This window comes from Cygnus olor, chromosome 6 (assembly GCF_009769625.2).
Source record: "Cygnus olor isolate bCygOlo1 chromosome 6, bCygOlo1.pri.v2, whole genome shotgun sequence".
In the NCBI taxonomy this organism is placed as follows: Eukaryota; Metazoa; Chordata; class Aves; order Anseriformes; family Anatidae; genus Cygnus; species Cygnus olor.
In genome coordinates, this window is record NC_049174.1 from 33,403,268 (window position 1) to 33,428,243 (window position 24,976).

At 39.4% G+C, this 24,976-nt stretch overlaps 2 protein-coding genes across 5 annotated transcripts in view; one reads left to right on the forward strand and one right to left on the reverse strand.

Annotated features, from left to right (window-relative positions):
- The window catches only part of MAP3K19 (mitogen-activated protein kinase kinase kinase 19), a 15,582-nt gene extending 14,367 nt beyond the window's left edge, over nt 1-1,215 (reverse strand). The window contains 1 exon segment of the mRNA XM_040561514.1: nt 967-1,215. The gene's annotated coding sequence lies outside the window, so the exon portion shown is untranslated.
- RAB3GAP1 (RAB3 GTPase activating protein catalytic subunit 1) lies at nt 1,185-24,688 on the forward strand. 4 transcript variants are annotated; one of them, XM_040561565.1, is made up of 26 exons: nt 1,185-1,237; nt 1,474-1,812; nt 1,920-1,975; nt 3,258-3,333; nt 4,748-4,880; nt 5,140-5,218; nt 5,888-6,007; nt 6,586-6,751; nt 7,554-7,653; nt 10,164-10,245; nt 10,985-11,053; nt 11,507-11,580; nt 12,104-12,196; nt 13,547-13,716; nt 13,926-14,018; nt 14,329-14,501; nt 15,471-15,525; nt 15,807-16,184; nt 16,546-16,683; nt 18,013-18,240; nt 18,741-18,837; nt 18,925-19,028; nt 19,132-19,247; nt 20,427-20,529; nt 22,078-22,098; nt 23,448-24,688. In XM_040561565.1, the coding sequence occupies exons 2-26, from the start codon at nt 1,795-1,797 to the stop codon at nt 23,688-23,690; spliced, it is 2,985 nt and encodes a 994-aa protein (XP_040417499.1). In that variant the 5' UTR covers nt 1,185-1,237; nt 1,474-1,794; the 3' UTR covers nt 23,691-24,688. The 4 variants fall into 4 exon arrangements, 3 of the variants coding, with proteins under 3 accessions (XP_040417499.1, XP_040417498.1, XP_040417500.1); XM_040561564.1 differs by lacking the exon at nt 1,185-1,237 and having other exon boundaries at nt 1,341-1,812; XM_040561566.1 differs by lacking the exons at nt 1,185-1,237; nt 22,078-22,098 and having other exon boundaries at nt 1,348-1,812.
- Nucleotides 24,689-24,976: the final 288 nt, after the last annotated feature.

Genomic DNA, 24,976 nt, shown 5'->3' on the forward strand with positions numbered 1-24,976 from the left:
GCAATATATTCCCCCCTCAAACAAAAACATTACTTAACCATCATACACATGCTACCAAAGTAACTAGTTTTAGAACTTAATTTGTATGGCAGGCTAAAAGAAAGGTATGATTTTTAGAAAATTGTTTATGGCTATTAAATCTATCAATAGATGGACTGTGAAAAATAGGACACCTAGTGGCTCTTACGTTAATTTCTTTACAAAATTTTCTCTCTGATCTTTTTCTCACATGCTGGTTTTTACTTCATTCCTTGTCCTTACATGACTCAAATGCATAAAATGCTCAACTTTATAAATTTTTCACACTTAGTAGTAAATAACACTTTCAACATTCTTTACAAGTTTTATTACAAATTATTCCTAACAACAATCTCAGGTACTACCCCAGCAATGCTTTTTGTTTTGTTTTGTTTGTTTGTGGGTTTGTGTGTGTTTTTCTTGTTTTAAGTTTCCTCATAAATACTTGTCAATTTATTCATAATGACTTTTTTTTTTACTTTGCATCTGAGCTCAGGGGTCTCAGTAGAGCTACTAATGCACATGGGAAAACTGCCTAATGTCAAGGTACTATTTATTAATGGTGAGATGTATGCAACAGATGGAAGGTAGCAAGCCACGTAGCAGTCTGTCCTTACGGAACCATTCCATTTCAACGTCACTGCACAGGTCAGTGGAAATGAGTTCCTCATCTTAGTTTACAGAGGAGGAAACAGAGAAAAGTTGAATAGTATGACCAAGGTCACCCAACGAGTTGCGCAAAAGTAGCTTGAGTAAGCATTCTTGATTTATCATTCTTAAGCTAAACACAAGATAATCCATTAAAATGCATATTTCATTGTATTAGTCTGTTAAGAGTTATATCAGACCGTGAACTTCTCCAAACTTCGACTTTTTTTGGATATACGAGACCCCCTTCAAAGCACTAGCTGACAAGGTCCTACAAAGCAGCCACAACCCCTATCTTACCGGGTGTTGAAGGGTGACAGAGGCGCAGCAACACGCCCAGAAGCCACAGGGCATCCCCAGCTGGAAGCTGTGCCCCTTTGCCGGGCGGCACGAAATCCAAGCCCCAACCTCCCCGGCCGTTCGCTTCGGCGTTCGGTGCTCTGGCGGAGCGGGGCGGGTGCGTTTACACGGCGTTGCCGGGGGAACTCCGGCAGCGGGCCGGGAACCGGGCGGCAGCGGGGTTGGGGGCGCTGGTTGGGGCAGGGCCGGCTGCGGAGATTGCGGGCTCAGGGTGAGCCGAGGGGGACTGGGGAGAAAATGGTGTGAGAGGGGTTTGGGGGGAGCTGGCGTGAGGGGGATCGGGGGATGATGGTGTGAGGGGAGTTTGGGGGAGCTGTTGTGAGAGGCGCCCGGAGGTTGCGTGCCCCGACACCCGGGGACTTAGGGCCCGCTCTGTTTTCTTGAGGACCGCGACACCGGGCCTGGGGGGCACCTCGGCTCCTGGCCGACCGTCTCGTTCGTCCACAGGTAAAATTGGCCCCACGGGGACAAGCTGCGACGCAGGTCACGCCCAAGCAGGCGGCCGGCCGGCCGGGCAGCCATTTTGTTTACCCTCTCAGGCCGACCCTGAGGGAGCCGGAAAGCCTCGGGGAGCGAGCCCAGCTTTGACGCGGGAGGCCCGGGAGGAGCAGCCCTGAAGCACCGCCGCCCGCGGCCGGTGCCGCCTCCTGGGGCAGGGCAAAGCGAGCCGGGGCGGCCCCGTGAGGAGGCGAGGAGCGGGCGGCCCGCCCGGCGCCGCCTTCCCGTCAGCGGCAGCACGCAGGGCAGGGGGCTGGGCAGCGTCGCAAAATGGCGGCGGACAGTGAGGTGAGTGTTAGCCCCCTGGTCCCTTCCCTTCCCTTCCTTCCTCTCCTCTCCTCTCGGTGCCCAGCCACTGCCTCCCCGCTCACTGCCTGCCCGCTCTCTCCCCGCAGCCCGAGTCGGAGGTGTTCGAGATCACGGACTTCACCACCGCCTCCGAGTGGGAGCGGTACGTGCTGCTGCCGGGACCGGGGGACGGGGGCTGCGCGGCTCCTGCCGGGGCTCGGGGGGGCTCTGAGGGCTGGCAGGTGCCGCCGGGACCGTTCGGCTCCTTCGCTGCCCGGCCGCCTTTCTGGCGGCGTCGGGCGCAGTTTTTCCAAGTTTTCAGCTACTCCGTGGCCTTGTTGTTGTTGTTAGTTGAACTTAGGCGGCCCCAGAAGGTGTCTGTGCCCCATCATCATCGGGGGAAGAGGCTTCTGGTGAGCGCTGCTGCCCCTGTCAACAGGTTAACGCTGCGCCAGGGGCAGGGGGACGGGGACAGTGTGCCTGCTGGCGGTACTGCTCGGCAGGCTAAGAGGATCCAGCCAAGCCCTTTCTGAGCTTAGCGAAAGATCTGGTTTAATGTCTATTTGAAGAGGATGGGAATAAACATCTAGAAGAGCTCTGTGGGTTTTTATGTTATATTAATAACGTAGTCATCTCAGATGAAGCTCTCAAAAGTTAGAAGAACAATGTACAAGAAAATTTAAGGTGAAGATTGCTCTTGCATTCTTAATGTACTATTTCATAGAAATCCTGGAATCATTAAGGTTGGAAAAGGCCTCCAGGATCATCTGGTCCAACCATCACCCTACTACCAACATCACCCACTAAACCGTGTCCGTAAAAACCATATCCAACTTTTCCTTGAACACCCCCAGGGACGGTGATACCACCACCTCCCTGGGCAACCCGTCCCAATGCCTGACTGCTCTTTCTGAGTAGAAATATCTCGTAATTTCCAACCTGAACCTCCCCTGGCGCAACTCGAGGCCATTCCCTCTAGTCCTACCAGTAATTATTTGCGAGAAGAGGCTGACCTCCGTTTCTTAAAATGTCTATATCAGTGATAATGACTATGACAGAAGCAGACAAAGATTTTAAGCGCTGTCTTTAAATCTGAATTTCAATTACAATTATGTGTCAAATGTTTATTCTTTCTGTCAACAGTAAAATAAGGGTGTATTTTCTTAAAACCAATATTCTGCAGTACCAGACAAAAATAAACAAGATACTGTAATCACTCAAAGCATGTTCATAGCAATTGCTAAAAATAACTATAATCTGCAGTGTAAACATAGAAGTACCACTTTATTCATACAAGGAAGTACTTCTGTTCCTGTTGTGATACTTGGTGTTTTTTTAAAGTATTCCGTAGTAGGACAACATATCACCTGCTTTAGGGAGCTGAATTACGGTGCAAGATGAATGAGACTTCAGGAAATACTAATGATTTTTCCCCTCCCTACTAGATTCATTTCAAAAATAGAAGAAGTATTGAATGACTGGAAACTTATTGGGATTTCTTCAGGCAAACCTCTAGAAAAGGTCAGTTGCTGCTTCCAGATGTTCTATTAGAATTATTAATATCAGTAGCAGTCCACATGGAGATGTTTACATGTGCTCTCATTTACGTAAGTGTGGCAGATAATGATTTATATTGGGAATTTCACTTGTAAAACTGGCTACTGGATGAACAAGTGCTGTAAGTCTATTGGTGGGTTGTCTGGAAAATGGGCAATTTCCCTGATAAATCTGAATCTTCATGTAGGGCCTTGATTTTTTTTATTTTTGTTTGTTTGTTTTTGTTTTTTCACTGCCAGTTTTCAGTCTGAAAATATTGTTCAAGCTGTTTGAAATTCTCAAGGAGTTTCTTTTTGCCTGACCTCCCTCGTGCCTTCGTCACACCTCATGTACTTATGGTTGAGGTTTGCATTGTGTTTCTGGTGATTCAGTACATTTCATAGATCAGAGAGAAGTTTTTTTTTTTTTAACCCCAAAGTCTAATTAGTCTTTGTGGTGCTTCTTCAGTCTTGTAAAACATATAAAAAATTACTGAGTTCTTCTGCATACTAGAATATTTAAATACATAAATAGAATATGCATATCATTGTGAATAAATTTAGCTGTTTAGGATTGAATGGTTGCCATGTTTCCAGGAGAGTTTTATGATTCTTAATTTTAGTCATGCTACAAAGTATTCAGGATTAATATTTAAGGCTGACAACTAGTCAACCTTAGACAATTATTTTATCCTTCAGTGTATTCCTACATGTTTTGTTTTCTAGACCAGACCTTTCTTCTTGCTTTCCAGTGAGAATATGCTCTTTACAAATATGCTCTTTGTCCAAGTTGCTTAGCTTGAGTAGCAGCTGTAAAATTCTGTACAGTGCTGTTTATTTTTTTCCCCCTTATATATCCTCATATGTAGTATTGTTGTTTAAAATTTGATTATCCTCACAGAAGTTTTGCAGGTTTTAGATACGTAATCATTTATCAGTAAAAGCAAGTTCCAAGTAAATATTAAAGAAGCATTTGTTTAGAGTGGCGGGGTTGACAGGTATAGGTAAAATCTGAGGTGGGAAGCTTCCCTCTTTGGGCAAAGTAGAGGGTACATATGCTTAAGATGTGTAGTTTCCGTCATGTGAAGGGAAATATTTGCCTCTTTATTGCCTTATAAATCTCAAGACTTTTGTGGGGGACAAGATTTCCTTAAAACAAACATGATTATTAGTAATGTAGATTTTAACATTCAGATACCTTTAGTATGAAGTGTTTTGAGAATCATCTTTATGTATCTTTAAACCATGCCTTGCTATGTAAAATAAAATGGTAGCAGAAAAAGGTGGACAAATGTTATAGATTGTTTAGGCAGTATATTTTGTAAGGTTCATGAATGTTAACCTAAATTTATGTGATGAAGCACTAGCTTTGTGTTTGTTTGTTTGTTTTAAATCTATAGGGTGTATATACCACAGGAGCATGGGAAGAGAAATCAGATGAAATTTCATTTGCAGACTTCAAATTCTCAGTTACCCATCATTATCTTGTACAAGAACCCAGTGACAGAGATGGGAAAGAAGAACCTGCAGAAGGTAGCTTGTAGTTCTCTTTTGTGTCTGAATTATGTCACTGGCATACGGATATGACAAGACAATTTCAAAATGTGGAATTCATAGTGCGTTGATTTGAATCTGTGTGAAATTTTGAGGTGTCTGATGGGTGGGATCTGACATCTCTGATTTTAGTGTTTTACATTGAACGAATGCTAAAGAATTTGCAAACTGCTAGAGAAGTAAACTGTAAGTTAGCTGAATGGATGCTGATGCTCTTATGTATCAATTTGTTTTGCAGATGCCCTTCCTTTGCCTATGCAGGACTTGTTGTGCATGAACAATGACTTTCCTCCTAGAGCTCACTGTCTGGTAAGATGGTATGTATGCTGCCTCTCTTCTTCCCTAAAACAAGTAAACATAGCAATTGAAAAATCTTTGGTGGCACAATCATTTGTATTTTTTTTCCATCCAGCGTTAAAGCTTAAGGAACATGGTTCTTTGTATGGGATGCAGTAAAGGGCTGAAAAAAAACAAAAGCCCAAACCATAGTCTTTTCAAAATATTTTTTTCTGAATTCGTAGACTAATCAGGCTTTAATGTATGTGATATTTAGATGGATTCTCAAAAACAAAGCTTTAGCACCTTAAGAGGGGAAAAAACTGCAGTAACAACCAAATACTTCTTAAAGCAAATCTGTAGCAGATTACTGTATTCTTCAAGAGATTGTATTAAAGTATAAATAATTACAGTTATTATTAACTTAAGTAATAAACTCAGGACTAATAGATCTGGAAATCTTCACGTTACTTTAATAGTGTTTGAATGCTCTTGAATGCCTGTAGTTACTGATTTGAGAATCTGCAGTGCTACATATCCAGTCGCTTCTTGACCTCGCTGAAAGAGGGACTCACGTCCAAATAACAGATTCACAGCTTGTTGGTGGCAATTCTGTTATTCAGATTATAATATTTCTACCAATTGTGTGTTTCAGCTGGTTTACTAGAAAATAGAAACATCATGCTTTTTTTCTTCTCGCCCCCTCCAAGGTATGGCTTACGGGAGTTTGTGGTTATTGCTCCGGCTGCAAATAACGATGCAGTTCTTAGTGAATCCAAATGTAACCTTCTGCTGAGTTCTGTTTCTATTGCATTGGGCAACACCGGCTGGTAAGTGAAAGCCTAAACTATTTAGTACGTCAAGATGAAACTACTATACTTCTCTTTTGAGGAAAAAGTATTAATTTATTAGTGAATTACATTCCGAGTTTGTTGTATTTGCACCATAATATTTAAAAAAAATAAAGATTAAAAAACAGTCTTCCCATGGTAACTATAAAATGATTGATTTGGTATGTTGTTTATATTCATTGTTATTTAAAAACCTCAAAGTCTTTAAAAACTGATGCAAGTTGTTCGAATAATTGGCATACAGAGCATAAACTCTGTAAGAAGCTTTCTTATCTGTGTGGTAACAGTAACTTTATCATATTCCTCAAAAGTATTTAGACTAAAAATGAACTGAAGTCATTGATAAGCCTTCGTGTTTGTGTTTACGACACAACAATTTGTTAGGCATTCCATGTAATGGTGAAGTTAATATTTTTCTATGATTCATATTAAGCATTTTGAGCTGTGTTCCACTAAGAAAATGTATTCTAAAAATATGATACTTAACATTTTTTTAGCTAGTTTAAAAGACTATGAGATAGCACGACATTTTAAATAACCTGAAATATATTTTATAGTCAGGTACCGTTATTTGTACAAATACATCAGAAATGGCGACGAATGTATGTTGGAGAATGTCAAGGTCCAGGAGTTCGAACTGACTTTGAAATGGTTCATCTTCGCAAAGTGCCAAATCAGTACACACATTTATCGGGATTACTGGATATCTTCAAGTCCAAGATCGTAAGTGCATCCGTATGTGTACACCTGATACTAAGAATAATTCTATTAACTGGTTGCTGTACATTCACTTCTGTCTTCTAGGGATTTGTTTTGTAAGGATAAGACTCACACTGCCAATACCAACAATCTCCTTCCAGTTATTGCCACTCTGTATCTAGTAGTAGAAAGTAAAAATTTATATGTTTCTGTACTCACTTGTATCGCATTCTTCCATTCTTTATTTTCCACAGGGCTTGTGAAAGAATGTTTCTATTTTGCAGTTTACTTGTAATAAGTCTCTCAATCTCCCTCAAGCAAACTCTATCCTCTTTCTGAAACTCTATGCCTCTCTGAAGGAGAGAGGAAGGTTGGGGTGCAGTTTTTCTTCTGATATTTTGTAGTTCATGCACCCAACCAATAAATTAAGAGGGAAGAAAAACATGATGGAAATCTGAGGAGTCTTAAGTGGACTTTTATAGAGGAGCATGGGGGACTGCAACACTTCACAACTGATACTGGTAGTCAGCAATCTCATCAAAACACTGAGAGAAGTTTTTATTGCAAACCTAACTTATTCTGTATTAGAGTTACTTGTGAATAACCAGTTAAATGGAGCATGTAAATGTTGCATGGGTTTTAGAAAGCTTATATGCTTAGTTTTGCAATGAGTGTCTTGTTGAGCAAAGACTTTATTAGTAATTCTTGCGGTGTTGCAGTTCAGATAAAATTAGCTATAATACAAACTGTCATAACTTAGGTTCTGTTCAAGGATATTGTAGAGGATGTATTATTTACACTTAATTTTTCCTTTAATATTTTCAAGGGATGCCCATTAACGCCACTGCCTCCAGTTAGCATGGCCATTCGGCTTACATACGTGCTTCAAGACTGGCAACAGTATTTCTGGCCGCAGCAGCCACCAGGTGGGAGTTTTGTGTCCACAGAATAACTTGTCTTAAGATGAACAATTAGTCAATGCTAAAGAAAATGTTTGTGCATCTTGCCAGAGGAATTAAACGTTGTTTCTGCATTACTACAAAAGGCTTTAGTTACAACTCCTTGTGATGAGCTAGCAAATTTAAAGCTCCTCTGAAATTGTGAGTTAGAAATATACTTTTTTTTCATTAGCGTTCAGAGATACAGTTTGTGATGCTTCTAAAACTGTAGTGTCTGTTTGAAGAGAAACAGGTGACTGTCCATAGATCTGTAAAGAATTCTGCCCTGGGTTCCACAAGGAAACAATTGGATTCAAGTTTTGATAGATGCTAATACTTCACACTAGTATTGGGTGATTATTTCAATAAAATAACTGACTTTAGTGCTTCACTATTTATCTTTTTATCTCTACTAACAATGGAAAAGGAGATAACTTTTCTATGTTCATTTGAACTTTGGATTTAAAAAGTCCACAGTGTTAAGTAAGCTCAGTAGTTGATACATTTTTTTCGTGCAGGAAAAAGTGCTGATCAAGCTTTTTACTATAGGAGGTCTTAGGAAAGGAAAGAAGAAAAGTAATGTGTAGTCTTAAATCTAAAGTACATATACCAGACTTGATAAGTTTATGCAACAGTAATGCTCTTTAGAAAAATCTGTGCTAGTTTACTCATTTGGTAATCTCACAGTGAACTCTTACATGCTTGCTTGGCGGTAACATTTTCTTGGGCTTCAAGGATTTGCTCTTAACAGACCTATTCATATAGAGGTAGCATCAGGAAATAAATTATAAACTTCTTCTGGCTCAGGAAATAAATTATAAACTTCTTCTGGCTCAAAGTTAAGCAAATCTATAGGAAAAAGGTAGGTTAGTTCGTTCTCAACAGGCGTTTTCATTAGTAACGTGGTATTTTAGGCACAAGGTGGTAGAGCAATTAAAAGGCCCAAGTTCTATTCTTAGCTTGGTAGTAGGTTTGCATAACAGGATGAAGTATTTAGGGCGTACTTAGAGGGACAGAACCTGTATGACGTTAGTCTGGTTGCTAATTATTTGACTTTTGTTTACTTAAAAAACAAACAGCAACAAAAAAACCCTTACACTATTCACAGATGCACAGATGTGTTTTGAAGAAATGTGTAGCAAAGTTTATCTTGTGTGCTTTATATTTGAGGAGTGTGGAAAATAACTTTAAAGAAAATCCTCTTCTGTAGGGTCAGAGCAAATCATTGTTGTTTTTTTTTTTTAGTAGTAATTCTCTTTGCAGGTAAACCAAGCTTGTCAAAACGACTTGTGAAGCTAGTTCTACAGATTTTCTTTTTTATTATTTCTGCAGACACAGAAATTATTATTCTCAGTAGTCTTTCTGTGCGTTGCTATAGTTATTCAGCAAGTTTAGGATCCCTTTTTTAACATGAATGAATTATACTACTCTGGTGATGTCTCTTGCTTTAAGTAGTTTGAATAAACTCTACTCTTCTAGAAGTTTCTGGATAAAGAACCAGGAGTGACATAGTGTATTGCAGAAACTGGAGACAAACAACATTTTTACTGCTGTTGCCACATGCAGTTGTGGTTATATTTTCATTGTGAATAACTAGACCAGGAATTTATTGCCTTCAACCACTCAATTAGCTATTCTCAAATAAAGCCAAAGAATTTAAATATGTACTTTATCTTCTCTGAAGAAGAAAGTTGGAGAAATAACTTAATGAATTTGTTCAAATACTTTGTTCTAATTCCTCTGTTGTTTTGTATGCAAACAGTTTATCAGATGCATTCGAAATTAAGGATCAGAGGTTGTAATAACATTATAATAATGTCATTACAACACGTTATTACCCATTTAAATTTTTGATTGGGAAAGTGTCAGTGTTTGTTTTTTCTTTAAAATGTATAACATGGGAAGTGGTTGGGGATGCTGGGAGGCATCTTTAGCTTTTTTTTTTTTGTGTGTGTGGTAAAAGGAATCCCCCACATCATTGGGTTAAGTCTTTAACTGCAGCAGACATAACAAACTCTTTCCGTAAAATTTTCAAACAACGTTTTCAAAGTAGTTCGTTTCTCGCTCCTGCAGAGTTGGATTTTCCAGTCTCCCTTTTCTGCACAGAACTGATCTCTTGCCTAAATTGTCATAATTGTCTCTTGCCTAAATTGTCATTTCATGACAAATTTGTGTCTATTTGTTCCTGTGTGGACATAGACTCTTTAAGGATGCCTTTATAGCTGTCATCTGTTCCTGCATAAATGGAATAACCTTTGCTCAACACAAGTGACAAGAGTTTTATCTGTGGTTTTTATTGTCCAGTTTCAAGATTAATTCCTAGTTTCTGCTGGAAACAACTACTTTGGCTTTGCGCTAGTATTACATCTTCATATCTCCGTAACCTTAGCTGTTCAGCGTGTTTCGGATGAGCCTACATACTGTGGTCTTTTTCCTATGAAATTAAAATGATACGCTTCTTAAAATACCCTGCAAATTCTGTATTGATCTGTCTTCAGATATAGATGCGCTAGTTGGGGGAGAAGTTGGAGGTCTTGAGTTTGGGAAGTTACCGTTTGGTGCCTGTGAGGACCCTATTAGGTAAGATAAGAGTTAAAAAACCTGTTTTTTTTAACCTCCTTAGTGGAGGACTTAAATGTATGTTATTTGAAATCTGAGCTTTGCCTGCATCTCACTTACTATGTCACTAATAGAAGGTTTTGTTATTCAAGTACGTGCTCTAATAGCAAATAATACCATTTACGAAGCTGTGTAATGATATTCGGAGTCCTGGCTCATAAATGTTTCACCATAAACTTTTAGAGTACTCAATTTGTCTCTGAAATTGTTATGTTGAAGTGTACCTTAACTGGAGATAAACCTTAAAAATGATGTACTTTCATGCAGCGGTTCGACTTGTTCTTTTCTTGTACTATGACATTTGTGGGAAAGTTAAAATGAGAGGGTCTGTTAACTGGGTTGTTATAATCCCTCTAATGCCCTCTTCTGAATGCCCATCACCACTCAGCAAATCAAGGAGTCATTTAATGTATTAGCGTTTAATGCTGTAGGAAATTTATGAAAATTTTTCTTTCGTCTATACTGGGATACCTAGGATATAATGGAGAGGAGCGTTGAAAGAGTCCTGTGTGCCAGCTACCGCTAAGGTTCAGTGTAATACTGGGTGACATGCTTTAGAATAACCTTACAACATATACAGCGAGGAAAACATGCACACTTCTGGACTTAGCTGCAAAATATGTATAGGAATTTAAATATGAACTGTCATGTGTGTCAAGGTCTTAACTGTGATCGAGTCTTAAATCTTGTTCTGTTTCAGTGAGCTCCACTTGGCTACCACGTGGCCTCACCTAACAGAAGGTATAATTGTCGACAATGATGTTTACTCGTAAGTATTTTGCCTGAACTGTAAATACCTACCTGTGTACTGTCTTGTTAACTACTGCATTTTAGTTACCCCGTTCACATGTTTTTTATTAAGCTTTCTAAAGAGTAGGAACAATATATACTGATATTTCAGAAAGGAAAAAAATAATTGCGGTCTACTGATTTAATTAATGCAGAAATGAGTTTTCAACATTATGTAAAATTACTGTATTTTAAAGTGTACTAAAGTTGAGCTGTATTCTTCTTACACTTCTTATTCATGTTAAATAAGTAGGTGGAACAAGGACTCTTGCTTGCACGCCATAATGTTTGTCATATTCTTCTGTGTAATGTAGTGTATGTTATAGCTTCATGGCTATGACATTCCATTTGTTAAGAATTTGATACTCATCTCTTGCATACCTATGGTGACAGAATTACCTTTTTTTTTTCTATTTTTTTTTTTAATTTTTAGCGACCTGGATCCTATTCAAGCACCACAGTGGTCTGTGAGAATCAGAAAAGCAGATAATCCTCAGTGTCTATTGGGTAAGATGCCTGAATTCCCAATCTGCTGTGTTTTTTAGGCTATTAAGTCTTGAGTTTAAAATTGGATGGTTGATTACCCTGATGACCTCTGTTTCCTCACTCCCCTCATTTCTTTGAGTGAACTATATTATGGGCTTCTTTTTCCAAGAAAACAAGCTTTCATTAAGCACTATGTGTGTATATCAGTTTCTTTAGTTGGATCAATCTGTCTGTGACAGGACTGATAAGCCTGGAGAACTGTACTATTGCCCATCCTGGCCTTTGAGCTTGTGGAGGGAAGGTGTGAAGAAATGGATTGAACTGCATGCAGGACTGTGCTGTGGAGGGGTGGCTGATAGCTGTTCAGCTGTGCATTTTCTGAAGCTTTAATTATGTGGTTTAAGGATGTTTGTGCTTCAGAATAGATTATCATGTTCTTGCAGACTAAGAGAAAATTTACCATCTTTCAAGAATTACTTTGAGATTTAGTTTATTGTTCAATGAGATTTGAATTGTAGTGGTTCAGAAACTGTTTCTCTTACAGGTGACTTTCTTAATGAATTCTTCAAGCTTTGTCGTCGGAAGGAGTCAACTGATGAGATACTTGGAAGGTCTGCTTTTGAAGAGGATGGAAAAGGTAACACTAAAATCTTGTTGACTTGTGTTTGATATTTAGATGTTTCACAGATTTTGCCTTTCTTACCCCCCTTTTCCTGACTTCAGATTCTTTAGCCTTTTTTACTTGTTACTCTTAGACATTTTCTGGAACACTTCTAGGAGTTTCCCGGTCAGTGCTGCCTGGTACCATTTCTCAAGAATTCTTGGCAAGCCTAGCTGCCAAAGTCCCCAAGGACAAATTCCTGTGTTACAGTTGTTTTTTTAATCGGAGAGCTAGACTAGACATTGTACTAGTATGTACAGGAGTTGTTTTTGACTATCACTTTGTGGTTTTGTATTTTCTTAACTTTTTTCTACCTTTTGAAGTACCGTATTCTGTATTTTTAACAGCCAGTTTAAAGAGCCTTTAAACTGTTTGAGAGTCTTTGCTGACCTCCTCTCCATTTTAAGGGCCTTTCGTACTCTTACTGAAAGAGGAGTAGAAGTGCAATGAAGCTAAAACCAAAATTAACAGACCAACAGGTCAAACTTTATCCTAAAAATGCAGATGCTGACATCTTTTTGATGTCCCTGACTCTTGCTTTCATTTTCCTTACTTTTCATGTTGGAATGCAGCTTGAGGGAGCTCAAGAGCAAAAAACGGGCTAGCTAGTTAGCTTAAAAAGGTGTTAGACTGCATAGGGTACATATTACTTCTAGTGCTTGACATAGTCTCTTTAGCTCTCCTTCTCTAATCTCCTTAAAACATTTGCCAAGATGAGGTTTTCCAGGCTGATGTAATTATTCACTTAAATTTGTTTTAATTCTTTCTAACAATGTAATTCATTTTATTAAAAAAGAAGTTCCAAAGTTTACCAGCAACAATGTTGTCTGGAAAAATCATCTTGTTTACCTGAAGACTCTAGAACAGAATATGCATAGACCACGTATGGTCATATATAGTGGTTAAAACTGGATCTACATAAGGCTAATCTAAAGCTTCAGCATACATTTGAATAGTCTTTAACTTCAACATATTCTCTTTTTGCTGTGTGTAAATGAGGTTTAAACACTGGCTTTGTAGCAGGCTTTTTGCTGATACACTGTCTGTCATTGTCTGCAAGTATGCAGTACTTGCAGCAGGTGGCAGGCACTACCTGCAGCCAACCCAGTCTAGTCTTCCTTCAGAAAATAAATCAAGGCGGTTGGTCTGTGACTCCTGGTTGTGCTGTATGTCTTTGTGGCTAAGAACAGTGAGTATCGAGGACCAAACATGACAATACAAGGGTACAGAGTGTTAAAAATCAATACAAGATGCGCAGACTGAATATGACACGCGAACTTTTAAGAGCTGTTTCTTTCTTTTTTTTTCCTTTTTCTAATGTTACAGAGGTTGCTGATATTACTCATGCTTTGTCGAAGCTCACAGAGCCAGCACCTGTTCCAATCCATAAATTATCAGTCACAAATATGGTTCACAGTGCCAAGAAAAAGATTCGGAAACACAGAGGTGTAGATGAATCGCCTTTGAACAATGAAGTTCTGAACACTATTCTTCTGGTAAGTGAGCTACCCATGCACATTAGATTCATAAAAAAAAAAACATATTTCCTGCTAGTACTGATACATCTGGTTTATAGCAGAATTGTAATTAAAAAAGAGTTTCTGATGTCAGTTCCGTTATTTAAATTGCTTTGGTCAGCTTCTTGAAATACAGCCTAAGTTGTTACTGGTGCAAGTTTGAATTTTTTTTTTTTTGTTTCTTCAAGTTCTTATTTCCTGATGCTGCTGAAAAGCTTGCAGATGGGGTTGAAAGTGGAACTTCAACTGGGAACAATCCTCCTCCAGAGAATGAAGATTATGTGAGTTTTACTGACTGATACTTGAGAGAGAGAGTGCACGATTTTTAGTGCGCGTTAATACAGACTTTGCTGTGGTTGCCTTCTAATAGGTAATCTTACCTCTGTGGAATCTCCAAGTAGAAAATAGTGAATGTTTGTTGTTGGTGTTTTTCTTTATTTATTTTTTTCTTTCCAAAGGCTCATTTTTGGTACCTTGTAGGCTTAAAGCATTAGTTAGCCACTTGTATTGACAAACAGGACACAGATTGGATGGTTTTGGAGAAACTGCCGTTGGTTCTACATTTCTTGCTTTCTTGTATTTCTTGTGTAGAATCTCTTCAGTCAGTTTAAATCTGCTCCTTCTGATAGTCTGACGTACAAACTAGCTTTATGTCTTTGTATGATAAACTTCTACCACGGAGGAGTAAAAGGAGTGGCACATCTTTGGCAAGAATTTGTGTTAGAAATGCGCTACAGATGGGAGAACAACTACCTTATTCCAGGGTAAGATTTTTTTGTTGTTGTGGCTTTGTCATAGAAAATCTTGTTTCAGGAACAGAGCAAGTTCACTATGACTTTGAAATATGCCAATATTTATATTTATTTATTTGTTTGCTTTCAAATGCTATCTTCCATTTTTACTACCTTTCTTCCCTAAAGCAAGAAAGGCAAGAGAGGTGAGGAAGTGTCTGTGCCCTCCATTGATCTTCAAGATATCTGGAAGAAGCTCAAATTAAAGATTATATGAAGGAGGAAAAAGAAGTTTATGCAAATGCTTAGCTACCAGTCTATCATGAGATAGAAACGAAGGAGGCGATATAATCTGAAATACCTTTTTTTTGTGGTGTAGTTTTGCCACTTTTCCAAGGAAGCATATCCAAATTCCTGCTGGTATAGTAGCCTTTTTGGGCAGTTAATGCTGTCTCACCTATCCAGACTCTTCCAAGTTAGGTCTGATCTAGCACAGCTTGTTGCAGACCAAATGAAGGGCTCTGTCGGGAGCAGGTATAAGTGTAGAGCAAATGTATCAGTTCCTTTTTATTTTTTTGTGGGTTGGACTGGCCGCTTATTCATTCGTTTGTACTTCGAAATGGGTACACTAACAAATAAAATGGAATGTGAACTGTTTTAAAGTGAGGTCAAAGGTGCTTAATTTGTTGCTTGAAAACAGTTACTCTTTTAACATCCAAACAGAAAATTGACAGGAAATGCAGAAGGTCTCTGTTTTTGTACTGCTATGAATGATCTCTGAGCTCCAGCTACGATCTCTAGGAAATAAACGTAGTTTAAATTCTGGGCTTGTTCAATCATAACTTGTCTTCTGATACCACAGAAGAGCCGCATAGTTGGACTGGTGGGAGCGGGTTCAGTATGGCTATTTGTCCCTTTCTTGGGTTTCATATGATTTAAGACCGTGTGTGTGTGAAAGATTCAACTTCATAAATGATAATAGTTACTTCTACCTTTTGTTAGATTAGCTAATGGCCCTCCAGATCTGAGATGCTGTTTACTGCATCAGAAGCTTCAGGTAAATATCCCAAATTTAAGAATGATTTTTCTCCTAGGGAAACAGTCAAAATCGTAACCATTATTAGCTAAATATGTCAGTTTTGTAGATTTAGTTGTCCTTGTATTATTTGGGTCTGGACTTCTTTTCTTGGGAAAATCTTTGTTATAGCACCAATTCAATGGAATTAGTAACTTTTGGAGTTTTAAGAGATTATTAGTGACTCTCCAAGTACTCTGTGGCATTGTTTCTGTAAGAGAAGTAATTGCTAAGCACTTGTTGTTTTTCCTTTAACTTGTTAGATGTTAAATTGTTGCATTGAAAGAAAGAAAGCAAGAGATGAGGGGAAAAGGGGGAGCGTGTCAGATCGTTCATCTGGTGGTTCTTCTGGTGATGCTGGAAAAGGAGCAGACCACTCTGGAGATAACTCAAAGGAGACTGATAAGGAAAAAGAAGTTGGCAAGTCTTGGGAATCATGGAGTGACAGTGAAGAAGAATTTTTTGAATGTCTAAGTGACACAGAAGATCTGAAAGGAAATGGGCAGGAAAATGGAAAGAAAGGAGGAGCCAAAGAGGGCAGCAAAGAGCCTGTGAACTTAAAACCAGAAGGTCGACTGCATCCTCATGGAAAGCTGACACTACTGCACCCAGGAGAACCTCTCTACATCCCGATAACACAGGTTAGGTGGCCAGAGATGAGCTTGGTGAGCAATATGAGGCTCATGCAGTATGAGTCATACTTAGGGTTGTGAAATTGTATATAGCTCGAAGGTTAAAGATTTATTTGTTCTTAAAATTGTTGAGTGTTTTTGCCTGAAGACCTTGTTTTCCATTTTTAAAACTTGGTGAGGCTGTTTAAAGTGAAATCTCACATGCTCTTTGTCTTATTTAAGAGTGAGTCTCCTTACAAATTTCACTCAGACCAACTTTTTTTTCCCCTTTTAAACCAAGAACTAAATTGTCTTGGCTACCTTACATTTTCCTTAGTAAGGGCTAAGAGTAGGAGAACTACTTGTAAGCTTGCCTTTTTCTGTGCTACAGGAACCAGCACCCATGACTGAAGATTTGTTGGAAGAACAGTCTGAGGTGCTGGCAAAACTAGGGACCTCGGCAGAAGGTGCACATCTTCGAGCACGCATGCAGAGTGCCTGCTTGCTCTCGGATATGGAGTCATTTAAGGTAGTACTACTTGAAGTCTGTGAGACTGTTTTCCTCTTAATTAAATTACTCCTCTTGCTTGTGTTGGACAAGTGTGAAGGTTTTTATGACAAATTTTATTGTTTTCCCGCCACAAAACAGTTTCAAAACAGTTCAAAGCTGATAATAAAAACCTGTTGAGAAAACTGAATGCTTTAGAACCTATGTTTATCCAGTCGATTATAATGTAATGTTCCAGTAAATTTGTACAAAGTCAGACTTGTGTGGCTTTCTTTAGGAGGGGGAAAAATGCATTCAGTTGATATTGGGAATTAAAACTCAGGATAGGCTGTACAAAAGTGTCAGAAGAAAATTGAGCATCAGTGTTCTCAGTCAAAATTGTGTGCCTTTCTCCCACCATCTTGTAAGGATAAAAGGTAAAGGTGTGGAAAACAAAATAATTAACTTCCACAAGTCTGTATTTGGAATTTGGGGGAGAGATGGACATAACTTCAAATACAGTTGAGGATGTTTTGTTATTTAGTAGGAGGGTTAAGTTATCACTATTTAAAAGTTCTGTACAGCTGTTCATTAAATTGGGATTGGACTAGCTGTGGTTTTGAGTAACTCGTTTCATTTCTTTGCTGAATTCTGTAGAGGGAGCTAAGAGCATGTACACTGTTTTTAACAAAGGATTTCTAAACTCTAAAAGGATTTGAGATTCTGTCATGAAATATGTATGTGTGTGTGCATGCATGTGTTGCTGTGTAATAAAAGGATGCAGGTGCACTGTACAGTCAGACTATTTACAACATCAGTATCAATTTATTCACAGTCATCCATATCATATTAGATAGATGTAGCAGTTTTATTTCTGTGCTGCAAGTGATCTTAAACCTTGAAGTAGAGTTATAGAACCATGGTTTGAAAGGGAAGTGCACTTCCCGTAGGTACCTTGCATAGATGGCTGGATTTACTTTTTGTTCTGGTGTAAGCTTATACGTGAAAATTAATATTTATTGCATTTATGAAGCACCAGATGGAAGCTTGACTTAACAGTGAAATTTTGAGCTTGCGTGAAGTAACTGGTGAATGTACTGGATTTGGGGAATAAGAGGAAGGTTTATTTTTTGCTGGTGTGGGTTCCACACACAATTGCTGCTTTCCTGCTGCCGTTTTCTTGGTTTGCAGTTACTTTCTCCCCTCACCCAGGTCTCTTTCCTACTGTACAGCTTGACTGCAAGCAGAACTCTCAAGAGTTCCTGGCTTGTAGCCTGTGCTCCGCCCTGTAAACGACATTGCCTTCCTACCCAGGTTATGATGTTTTTGTAGGATTCTTCAGGTACAAATTTTATCTCATTTTCTTTCCAGGCAGCTAATCCTGGCTGTTGTCTGGAGGACTTTGTGAGGTGGTACTCCCCTCGGGATTACATTGAAGAGGAAGTGGTTGATGAAAAGGGGAATGTGGTAATTAAAGGTGAGCTGAGTGCCCGAATGAAGATCCCTAGCAACATGTGGGTAGAGGCCTGGGAGACAGCAAAACCAGTCCCAGCACGGAGGCAGAAGAGACTCTTCGATGACACCAGAGAAGCAGAGAAGGTAAAAATTCTGTGGCTAGTGATAGTCTGATCTGTAATGCTTGTACAGATCTTCAAGCAGCCCTTTCTTCTTCTTCCAACAAGATTTGAACTATATCCTTTGAGTAATTCAGCTGTTCTGTAAATGGCTTAGGGTTAATCAGAAGTCCTTGTTGCCATACAACAGTGTGTTTGAAATCTAAAATCTAAAATAGTGTGTGTAATGTAGCTCTACAAGCAGTATTACTTAGGTACTTCTTTGAATTATTAGTAAATAAAACAGATCTTTATCTGAATTTACGTGTTAGGAAACTAAATAGTGATTATTTTAGTTTCATTCTAACTTGCTGGGACTGTAAGCAACCACTGAGGAGTCGAGTAACGTCTACCTATTGAGTCCTGTCTCGCAATGATACTCCCTTCTTGTAACTTCTTTAATGTAGGTGCTCATCTTTTGTGCTTAAACCTTATCTTTGAGAAGACGTTTCGAGCACTAATGTATTCAATTTTCTAACGTTTTAGGTGCTTCATTACCTTGCAGTTCAAAAACCAGCTGACCTTGCAAGACATCTCTTGTCTTGCATCATCCATGCAGCTGTACTCAAGGTAAAGGAAGAAGGTAAATAATGTTTAATAAATTATTAAGATATTTTAGGTTGAACACTGATGCGATAATGAGAACTTGCTTTTCTTTTTCTCCTAATAGAAGTACTAGAAGATATATCTTCAGTTAAGAAGATTATTAAACAGATAATATCCCATTCCAGTAAAGTTCTACGATTTCCAAATCCAGAGGACAAGAAGCTGGAAGTAAGACTTTTATATTGGCCAGAGCTGAAAACTTGACAGATGTGTACACTGTTCATGGGAGTGCTAAAATAACATCTTTTTTGTTTTTATTAAACTCCTGCAGGAAATCATTGCTCAGATTATGAGTGTGGAAGCTATCATTGCCAGGGCCAGGTCTTTGAAAGCAAAATTTGGAGTAGAGAAATGTGAAAATGAGGAGGAGAAGGAAGATCTGCAAAGGTGACTAATTTTCTTCCCTTTTTCTTCTGATGCCCTTTTTTTAGGAGTTTCAAAATTTAGGACATAAGAAAGTGGTGATAATAAAGAGATACTGAGGAATCATACTTAGTAGCTGTAAAAATTCAGTGTCCATGTTCCTATGCTACCGAGATGTGATTTATGGGTACCCTGTATGCCCGTCAAAGTAACCATCTCTTTAAAAGCGTGTGATATAGATTATTTCAATGGAATTTGTTTTCTGTTGATGGTACTGGAGATTTCATTATTTTTGTGTTAAGTGAAAGGTGCACACGATCAACTTTGTTGCAATATATGTAAAAATGGAAGGACAAGGAATTTAGTGTTTTCTATAACTAATACGGAATGAAATGCTGCCCAAAGTTGCATTTTCTCATTCCACTCTCCGTACTAATTTTAAATGTATTATTGAGGAACCATATGAATGAAAAGTGACAGAACATGTTTCATTGCATCTGACTGCTGTCAGAATATTTACTTTTTGCTTAAGCAGAGGAACATGGAGGGCAGCGGAGCTCTCCCTGGGCTGCAGCCTCCTTCTGGCCACATCCACCTGCTCCTTACAGTTTACACATCTTCCTTAGGAGCCTGGCTGCCACATGAAGTAACGGAGGGCAGCAGGTCCTTTCAGGGGGTGACCTGCAGTCTAGGGGTTGGTTGGCCTGCTGCTGGAGTTACAACACAATCAGCTGCATAATCTGCCTTTCCCAACCTCATCTGGGAGGCTGCTTTGTTCTGCTCAGTTCTAGCCTGCTTCTGTGGGAAAACAGCTGCTTAGCATGAGAGGAGGAGCAGTGAAGTAGGGGGCAGCATAGAAGGCTGAGGGCTGGAGGCCTAGGCTAAAGGGAAAGGAGTGAAGGGATGAAAAGGCAGTGATGGTGTTTGTGTGATGCTGGGAAATGTCATTTGTTTTCCTTGGATTTTTTCAACAGAGAACTGTGTCTGCCAGTTCTCACTGTGCTAATAATGCTAGGTGGAGGTCTCCTCACGGGAAACAACGCTGGTTTTAGACTAGAAAATGCAATAAGCAAGATACATATATATATATATATATATATATATATATATGTGTGTGTGTGTATGTATATATATACATACACACACACACACATATATATAATTATATTTTTCTTTTTTTTTTTCAATAATTTGTACTGTCAGATTTGTAAACTGCCTCCTGGAGCAGCCAGAAGTGTCTGTTCTTGGTGCAGGAAGAGGACCTGCTGGCAGCGTTATTCACAAGCTGTTTGTGAATGCCCAGAGGGTAAGAGAGAGTTCTTGACTGCTTTGCTGATGCTTCTGGTTCAAATGGATTGAGGCAGTGGCTTAACATGTGATGGCGATTTATTTTGTCTACATGTGCATGTATTTTTATAAATGTGATTGAAGAGGGTGGGTTTTTTGTGTGATGTTCAACGTGATTTTAGCCATAACAGAACCTCATGAGACAAAAGAAGAGATGACCTGGGATGTGAAACCTTGAAGGAAGTTGATAGGTGTGCCATTCAGTGTTTGATGTACTTAAAATGGTGACATCAGTAATGCAACTCTAGCACAGATTTCTGCTTTATTCAATTTGCACAATATATGCAACTTCACAGCAAGAAGAATGGAGTGTGTTAATGGTTTCACAAAGGAATGTAGGAATGCATGTTCTAATGTTTAATACTTTAGAAGGAGGAACTCTTTAGACTGAGGCTTATATTTGGAATACTTTGTTGGATGGAAATTCATGTGCCTAGGAAGAGTTCCTTCCTTTTCCAGTACAACTCTACATTTACTTTACTTACTGCCAGTGTTGCAACTGTTTTCTTGAAACCTTTCCGTGGCCTATATTGTTATAAATAATCCCTTCTTCTCGTAAGCAGTGTTTTTAATAACTAGCTTGGTAAGTATTGATTTCCAGACTTCTTGGACTGCACTCAGCTTACAGTTTCTCTCAGAATTTCACCTATTCATAGCATCAAATGACCTAATTAAAATTTAACTGCATTGCTAATAACAAAGTGGCATAATGTTACAGACACCTTAAAGCCTGAAATCCTGTTTGGACATCACTGCCGTTTTTCAAAAAAAAAAAAAAAATTAAGGTGCAGATGCTTTTAATAATAATCTGTATATTTTGCAACTCAACATAAAAAGGACCATTCTGAAAACAGCCCCTGGTTATTCTGAGAAATGAAAATTGGAACATTTGGTTTACCTTTAGGAGAACTTGAGTCTGTAGCATACAAATCTCAACATATAAGGCAGCTTGATTTACCAGCTTCCCTTTAAAGCTTAAGATTGTGCTCTGTAAGCATATGCAAGTGTATGTACTTGCCTTTTTAGTAATGTGGTATTACGTTTTTAAAGTTGAGTACAAGCTTGTAACATTAATAATCGATAAAGGTTTTTGTAATGTCTATGGGTTTGTTTCTTTTGAACCATCAGTAACTGAAGCTAGCTTACGGACACCTCTCACTAGTCACTGTTAAGACTTCTTAGTGGGATGAGAGCGCACTTGCTACAGAAAACCCTCACGTTTAATCTGCCATGAATTATTTTGATAGAGAGCTGTTTGGTAAATAGAAGTTGAATGACTTTTTTGTTCATTACCTTTTGATTCTGGACTCTTCTCTGAGTTGTGTAAAATGTCTTGTTATATTCTCAGGCTTTCTCAGGAAAATTATGATAGCAAATGCATGTTCTTGGAAGTAGAGTGCATGATATCTCTTAAACCTACAGCCTCCTTCTAACCTCTTGTAAGTCATCTCTGACTTGCCTTTGTTTCTATCTTTCATCATTGGTTCTTTTCTCATCCTTTTTCAAGCTGACTGAATCTTCTGATGAGGTAACCAACTTTGTCCCTCATTTCCCACTCATCTTCCCTAGTTGCATAGAGCTGAACCTTTTGGTAGACATAGCACAACAGCCTGACGTGGTTTATACTGTTGTTCACATATTAAGTGTAAAAATAATTTTGTGTTTCCAGAATGGTTTTTCCTTATTCACAGACTTTTTTTAGAGCCTAACAGAAAGTGGAGAAAAAAAAAATTATGAGCAAAACAAAGAAAACCAGCCCACCCACAAACCTTTCTTCCAATGAATACTAATATTTTCTGATGCTGAAATACGTAGCCTTACCTTCATACTCATCTCTGTTACTGTCACTGTTTTTTGCTTATTAAACAGCCAGATGTTTTGGGGGAGGTATTGATGGATGGTACGACATGGTGGATGTCACAGTCCAGATACCACCAAAACTATCGAGATAGCAATGCTTATTAACACTACTGAAACTTTTGGACAAAGGTACGGAGGGGTTGGGAGGGAGAACCAGGAAAACTTGTGAAGAAGTGTAGCAAAGGTCTCTGTTGGTTTCTTTAAACTGTTCTTGTACGAACAACTGGCACTTACCCCTGGTGACTTACCCTCTGTCACTGGCTGCAGAGCTGGGTCCCTGCTCCTGAGGACTGGGGGGAGAGAGGTCTGGAAGCAGTGTGGATGTGAGGGTCCTCCTGGGGGTTCTTCCATGTTCTTGAGTTGGGGACAGCTAAACACAGACCCTGTTAGGGTGTTGGTGTGTATGCATGTAATTAGGAAATGTCTTTTGGGCTGGCTGAGGAGCAGCCAGGAGCTGGAGCACGCTGGTCATTCTTCCAGTGTTCAGACTCTAGTGCTGCTGCTACCGACTCTGAGGCAAGGGGTAGTGACGGAGGTTGCCCAGCGGTCCATGTGCTCTGTGATGTACCCTCAGTAAGCTGCTCTTTGGCCACGAAGGGCATGTATGGAAGTAGTATGCTGTTTAAAAGGCAGGTAGCTTTTGGTCAAGACTCCAGGATGTTTGCTGATTGCTTTTAAAAGGAGGCTGGCTTGGCTGTGTGTAGCCACAAGGAGCTGAGGCTGGAGCCCTGACCGAGAAGGGGCCATTTTGTCTGGTGAAAACAGTTGCTTCACGCTTGTCAAAAAACAGGGAGTTTAGTCTAGGCTGAGCTTTACCATCCGCATACGAAGGTTCTTCCATTTGACCGTGCGCAGTTTATTTCTTGACATCCCATTAGTGTCTTGCACCGTGTACATGTAAAGCCTTCTGATGTGTTACCATTTCTAATCTTCCTCTTTTTCTCTTATGAATTATTTTCTGAATCCCACTTTTGATAAACAGCTCGCCCTGCAATTATACTTCTGCTTTTATTTAAGGTTTCTGCAATGCCTCCACTTGATGAAGAACTGAGGAGATCAGGTTCATCAGATGAGCGACGACTCAACACGGGCGCCGTTTCAGACTTCCCACCACCCACGGGGCGGGAGGTTATTTTGCGCACAACTGTCCCCCGCCCCGCACCCTACTCGAAACCATTGCCCCAGCGCATGTACAGTGTGCTTACAAAAGAAGATTTTCGACTTGCAGGTGCCTTTTCAGCAGACACGACGTTCTTCTGATGTAACTAGCTGTGGTAGCTTGTGTCTTCACAAGTAGAATGCTATTCATTTTCCTTCAGGGAAGTTAACACTTAGATTTACCAGCTTGTGGTGAGGAGAAAGCACGGTTGTCATTAATGATGGAGAGGAGCAGTCCCAAGGACAGAGCAGATCTTATGGCTGGGAAGAATGCCCGCAGCAACTCTGTCTTGGAGGTTTGGCATGGACACGCAAGTAGTTTTATTCAGACCTTTGGGGCAGAAAGTTCAGCTTCTCCCCTCTGTCCCAAGGGAGCAAGTGTTGTTGCATTGGCTTGTTTAATAATGGACGTTAATGGGCTGTATGCAAATACTTTGTGTTGAAATTTATGCAGAAAATGCTGCTTTACAGTTCTTAATCAGACATGGTAAAATGATATTAGCTTACTTAAAGTGATGTGCAAACATGAAGTAATTTGTATTTATTGCTAATCACAAATACTGAGCTCAGTATTTTTTAGTTAATCACTATGTTGCAAATACTTCTGAAATTCCCTTGATTTTTTTGAAGTGTACAGTACATTCTAGTTCATGCTTACCTCTCCCAGCACTGCAGTAGTTGTCCAAAAGAGATCTTGTCTTGGATGCTCCTCCTAAACATAACTAAGGATATTTTGGGCTATTAGCTACCGTACCCCTAATAGCTGTAAGTGGATCACTTACGTTGGGATACTTTATATCCTTCTCTGCATGCAAGGGCCAAAGCTGTATGTAAATTACATGTACAGAGGTGTTTTACTGTAGGCAACGTACTGATAGTTAGAGCCCATTTGAATGCATCCTGTCTTTAACCTGATGTGATGACACAATTCTATCACATGCTGTAACCTAACCCCATTGAATATCATGCAGACACTATGACGTGTATGTGCCAATGCTGCTCTACAGTGATCCTAGTGTGCTTTAATCAGTCAGATCAGAGTTACTTTATAAAGCGAACTGTAAGAACAACAGTGTTGTCATTAATAAATCTTGACTTATTATTGGCTCTCGACTTCTTCAGGTAATAGTGATGGTTTTGTCAAAACACTTTAAATGTCATCCTTGCGGAATTTGATGTAGGAACAAAATGGCTTGTGACTATATCAAGTACAGAAAGGGAAATTGTTTCACAGAATAGGGTCCCACCTGTTACCCTTAAATCTGCCCTACAGGGGTAGCTGCCAGGGCTTAGAATGGTTCCCTCAGGTAAATTTGTGTTGGGGTTGTGGCTGCTGGAAAAGTCCAGTAGTTTCACTGTGTAGAAGACGAAATAGTCCCAGCAGTATC

Coding starts and splice junctions, on each gene's coding strand:
- RAB3GAP1 (XM_040561565.1), top strand. Junction 4,881..5,139: donor GAAAGAAGAACCTGCAGAAG/GTAGCTTGTAGT, acceptor TTTGTTTTGCAG/ATGCCCTTCCTTTGCCTATG. Junction 6,008..6,585: donor GCATTGGGCAACACCGGCTG/GTAAGTGAAAGC, acceptor TATATTTTATAG/TCAGGTACCGTTATTTGTAC.